Source organism: Garra rufa, chromosome 5, assembly GCF_049309525.1.
Source record: "Garra rufa chromosome 5, GarRuf1.0, whole genome shotgun sequence".
NCBI lineage: Eukaryota > Metazoa > Chordata > Actinopteri > Cypriniformes > Cyprinidae > Garra > Garra rufa.
The window spans coordinates 14,544,989-14,550,988 of record NC_133365.1 but is presented as its reverse complement, the minus strand read 5'-3'; the positions used below and the strand labels follow the sequence as shown (position 1 = coordinate 14,550,988).

The 6,000-nt window shown below is 37.8% G+C and overlaps 1 protein-coding gene across 1 annotated transcript in view; it reads right to left on the bottom strand.

Moving 5' to 3' along the window:
• Positions 1-6,000, bottom strand: part of iqgap2 (IQ motif containing GTPase activating protein 2) — a 71,887-nt gene that overhangs the window by 41,389 nt on the left and 24,498 nt on the right. The window contains exon 5 of the mRNA XM_073839782.1: positions 2,654-2,730. Within this exon, the coding sequence (XP_073695883.1) occupies positions 2,654-2,730 (77 nt within the window). The remainder of the gene's footprint in view (positions 1-2,653; positions 2,731-6,000) is intronic.

Below are 6,000 nucleotides of genomic sequence, written 5' to 3'. Positions count from 1 at the left end.
ATGTTTAATATTCTAATGCAAAGTAAATGCTGAAAGTGATTTAATGATGTCTGAGCCATTTAGGATTTTCTCTGGGCACAGTGTCAGTGTTGTCTAGTCTTAACTGAGCGGGTTAACTACAGGGTCAGGAAGGAAGAGCGTGTGCAAGGCAGCGGGAGGAAGCCAGGCAACCCACACACAAGACAAGAGTGAGAGAGAGAGAGCAAAAGAGAGCAGGAAAACACTATAAATCATTTACCGTAAAAGAAGCCTTCCTGTGGTCATTCATTAGACACATTCCCCTGTGCACACTGACTGCTAATGTCTAAATGTTACTATTTGCATACATTAGTATACTAATGACTTACCTGGCTTTTTACTTAAAAATGATTCATGAACAATTTTCTACACTCAGTCATTCAATGTTACAACTGAATGCTAAATGAAATTTTCTGAGAAAAGTGGTGCTGCCCATGCAAGTTACACACTTGTGGGCAGTTGTCAGGGTGTTGCTATCTGGTTTCTAAGGTGTTGTGAGTTGTGGTTTGTCAGAAGAGCCCACCCATTTTCTGTGATATCATTGAACTAAATATAGCTTAGGTTTCCTCTTAAATGCACACTACTGTTCAAAAGATTGCAGGTCAGTAAGATTTTTTTTTTTTAAGCAATGGCTTATGCTCACTAGATTGCATTCATTTTTTTATTTATTCCTATGATGGCAAAACTGAAGAAAGGCATTAATTTGAACTACAAATCTTTTGTATCATAAATGTCTTTTACTGTCACTTCTGATAAATTTAATGCATCCTTGCTGAATAGGCATATTCAAGTATTCAAAAAAGTACTTACGACAAAGTTATAAACGGTTATGTATACATTTTTTACATTTTCAAGCTGTAGAAATGAACATTAGTTAATGTATTATGAATGAACAAAAACAAGCAATGAAGAATAGGCATTAATATATATTAATAGTATAATAGTATATTTATATATTAGCATTAACCTAATAGATAGCAAAAGAACTTAAAAATAGGACTGGGTTTGGACAAAAATTTCATGATTTGATTAGTTTTCTATTCATTTTCATTCATTCAATTTGATTCAATTCTGATTAAATTTGATACTGATTATTTTGGATATAAATTAGGCACAGTTCATGACAGATTTTCTAAAGGAAAAAAAATCTCTGAACAATGCAAAGAGTCAGCTGATACTACATAACTATAATATGTAAGGTTAAAATAAACTGAATATAATTACTATTACACATTTCTACTTCAATTTGTTTTTTGAAACAAACATTTACAACGTAAAAGGTGCCTGTCATAAAACCTTTGGTTTTATTAAAACACTTAATACTGAAGAACAGTAAATATTATAAGTAATATGTTATATGATGTATATTTAGCAAAATACTCCTCGCCAGAGTTAATTTTTCTAGCTGACTAATGAGTTTATGGTCACCGAATATGTTTTTTTCTGATGTAAATGTGACGTTGCGTGACATATATACCTTTGGATGTTCATTCATGTTTATTTCATGCTGTAACTGTTTCAAAGCGGAGGAGGCGATCAGTTCATGTGCGTTCTGATGCGCTACAGCAATGTGCCACTCCACATTAAACAGCAGCAAAACGCTATTTATTGTTTGAATACTGTAATAATATATATCAAAAGTAATAAAGCACAAAGCTTATTGTGATTAATTGAATGGGAGGTGCGCTACAATGTTCCTTTCATTAAAAATCTAAAAATTTATCATTTTCATCCAGCCCTATTTAAAAAATAAATCTTTGTAACATTATAAATGTCTTTAAAAGTTTTATTTTATTTTATTTAAAAAAAAAACATATTATTGTAAGTTAATGGAATTTATCTGTCCATTTTATTGTCACCAGGTAAAACTGATTGATGAGCTTTCAATATAAAGGCAGACATTTACAGTAGGACAGACGAGATACTGCTTTCAGATTGTGTGTAGCATGTTTCCAGTGGTGGCGAACTACGACAGGAAACAGAAATCTCTGCTAATCTCTGAGTATACACTTCCTGCAGGGGAGGGCGGGAATCTGATATCATAACAGTTCAGGATCACACCTCAGAGTTCATACTTCAGAGAATTCAATCCTGAGCAGGCCATAAAAGCTGAATGGAGATTATCCATAAAGCAAATAAAAACATAAAACATTAACTGGACGCATGTGCTTACGTCCTACGGTACTGCTCTCAGGAAGTCAATGATCTGAGGACACAAGACTGGAGGTGTAAAATGGAGTTTTGTCTCTGGAGCAGAGTGACAGGAATTGTCAGGAAACAGTGACAGGAAATGACCTAAGACAGGCAGGAAGTTAACCAGCAGGACCCATGGGTATGGGCACCCCCTAGTCACACTATTACCCCAAAAAACGGTTGCTTTTCTCAGTGGTGAGATTGCCATGACAATGGCTGCCAAGAGGAAGTAGTCATACATGCTGATGCTCTACAAACCTGTTGTCATAACTGAGAGATCATGAAACCATGACCACAAAGTAACCGCCATTTTTATAATTTCAGGTTATGAAACCTGATGAAGCAAGCAAACCTTATTAGTTTGGGCAGCCTGTGAAATGCTTTGTATATTGAGTGAAAGAGATGAATGAAGAGTAGAGAAGCATCAAAAGCTTTATAGTACCTCAGTGCATGAATGCAGTAGATCACCTTGGGCATATTCTTGCGATCATACACATCGGTGGTCTCAGGATAGAATATCTGAAAGAGGAATAGCAGTATTTAAAGGGGCTATATGTAACTTTCTGAAATTTAAACTCGCGACTGAGACCTGTGGCCAAAAAACGTAACTGCTCTTCCTTTCTGCTCGCTCTCGCAGCGCGCGCTCGTACGCACACACTTCACAAGTCATCCGCTGCAAAGAAGTCAACATTATGTTTACAGAGGTAAGAACCGTCAAATACATATATTGTTTGAGAAACTAAGTTTGTTTGCAATATATATGACTAGCGATGGTGGCAGATTGATCTGAAACGTTTAACATGAACGCGCTTGACGTCACATCCGTAGACAGCGCGCGAAAAATCTGACCCGACAGAAAATAGGAAAAATAGGATACAGGCTTATAGGTGCACCCACTGTAAGCTGACAAGGTGTCAGTATGCTCATCAGGAGATGTTTGAGTCATAAATAGCCAAATAAAAAGGCTATTGTTACGTTTATTTGGGGGGAAAAGTAACATATAGCCCCTTTAATTGTATTAATAAATAATACACTACAATTACTGTACATTACCATTCAAAAATGTAGGATTTATTTTAATGATTAAAAAGTATATTTGTGAACTATTATTAATATTTCACACAATTGTTTTCTATTTGAATACTGATGTCATACTGATGTCACATGGACTAATTTAAAGAGCATGCCATACAGGTTTTCGAAAAAATATATATTTTTGGAGTTTGTAATATAGCTATCCTTCAGTGTAATCAGTCTGCAAAGTTGTTATTTATTATGTATACATAAAGATATTGTTGTATTGGTGCAGTCTACCAGCCATACAATGGCAGTGGATGGGCACCAGACATGCACAGACAAATCCAAATTACACCCTGCGGCTTTTGAGGATACATTGATGTCCTAAGACACAAAATAATAATTTTTGTGAGAAACCGAACAGTATTTATATCATTTTTTACCTTTGATACACAGCCACATCCATCTCTCCTGAGCACGAGTTCAGCATCAGTCACGTTACATGTGTACACGCTCTGGCGTATTATACGCAAACGCCGGAAGCGATCTGTCGCATACGACACTCATTGTTTACACAGTGCACAGAGATTGTGGGTATAGCGGCTATTCAAAATGGCAATTATTTGCGCTTATCCTGATTGTTCAAACCGACTTAAAGGTAAAAGATTACGTTTGCTTGCGCAAACTCATCCGGGACTGTTGTTTTTTCACTGATTTCCCCTTCCGACGTTTGCGTATACTACGGCAGAGCGCATACACATGTAACGAGCCGGATGATGAGCTCGTGCTCAGGAGAGATGGATGTGGCTGTGTATCAAAGGTAAAAAATTATATAAATACTGTTCAGTTTCAGCCAGTCAAGAAGTGTCGATCTCCGAATGCAAATGAATGGGCTCCATAGGACGAAATATTAGGCTTATATGAGGCTCTTTTTACAAATAGAATGTTAATATTGTTTTTCACTTGCGACAAAACAATGAATTAGCCGTGCATTTATATGGAAATATGCTTTAGGAGCTATCCATCCTCGCATTCGGAGATCGACACCTCTTGACTGGCAAGACGGGCGCGAGTGGAAACTCAAACAGTGAAAGTGAGTTGTTCAAAAACTTTCTTTTTAGTAAACTCTGTGTACAGAAGTGGCCAAAAGTTTTGAGAATGACACAAATATTAGTTTTCACAAAGTTTGCTGCTAAACTGCTTTTAGATCTTTGTTTCAGTTGTTTCTGTGATGTACTGAAATATAATTACAAGCACTTCATACGTTTCAAAGGCTTTTATCGACAATTACATGACATTTATGCAAAGAGTCAGTATTTGCAGCGTTGGCCCTTCTTTTTCAGGACCTCTGCAATTCGACTGGGCATGCTCTCAATCAACTTCTGGGCCAAATCCTGACTGATAGCAACCCATTCTTTCATAATCACTTCTTGGAGTTTGTCAGAATTAGTGGGTTTTTGTTTGTCCACCCGCCTCTTGAGGATTGACCACAAGTTCTCAATGGGATTAAGATCTGGGGAGTTTCCAGGCCATGGACCCAAAATTTTAACGTTTTGGTCCCCGAGCCACTTAGTTATCACTTTTGCCTTATGGCACGGTGCTCCATCGTGCTGGAAAATGCATTGTTCTTCACCAAACTGTTGTTGGATTGTTGGAAGAAGTTGCTGTTGGAGGGTGTTTTGGTACCATTCTTTATTCATGGCTGTGTTTTTGGGCAAAACTGTGAGTGAGCCCACTCCCTTGGATGAGAAGCAACCCCACACATGAATGGTCTCAGGATGCTTTACTGTTGGCATGACACAGGACTGATGGTAGCGCTCACCTTTTCTTCTCCGGACAAGCCTTTTTCCAGATGCCCCAAACAATCGGAAAGAGGCTTCATCGGAGAATATGACTTTGCTCCAGTCCTCAGCAGTCCATTCGCCATACTTTTTGCAGAAGATCAATCTGTCCCTGATGTTTTTTTTGGAGAGAAGTGGCTTCTTTGCTGCCCTTCTTGACACCAGGCCATCTTCCAAAAGTCTTGGCCTCACTGTGCATGCAGATGCGCTCACACCTGCCTGCTGCCATTCCTGAGCAAGCTCTGCACTGGTGGCACTCCGATCCCGCAGCTGAATCCTCTTTAGGAGACGATCCTGGCGCTTGCTGGACTTTCTTGGACGCCCTGAAGCCTTCTTAACAATGCAGTGGATTAAGTTCATTTTCATGGCAAAGAAGGACTACGCAATTCATCTGATCACTCTTCATAACATTCTGGAGTATATGCAAATTGCTATTATAAAAACTTAAGCAGCAACTTTCCCAATTTGCAATATTTATGTAATTCTCAAACCTTTTGGCCACGACTGTACACAAACAATGTTCTCAATGCTCGAGTTCATGTGTAGAGACCCAGGCGATACTTCAAGCAAAGTTTCATGGTGTGTCGAGCCTTCTTAGTGTTGAAAAAATATCGATTTTGATGCGCTCAAAGTTATTACTCCCATTCACCGGCCATTGACCACAAAACGAAATCACGCTCAATCTCAAAAATGGCTCTTTTGTCGTAATTATGCTTTTAGATATAAGTTTGTCTTGTTTACAGTAAAAAAACAGCCCAGGTTGCATTTTGGCAATACTTATCCTTTAATGAGTCATCATATTTTCAAATCTTACTGATATCTGTCACTAGGTAACATATTAGCGTAATCCCCGCTTACCTACGAAATACAAAATGTTTTCTTTGCTGAATTATAATGATGTGAAGAATCAGTGGTTAAAGTAAATTTTTTC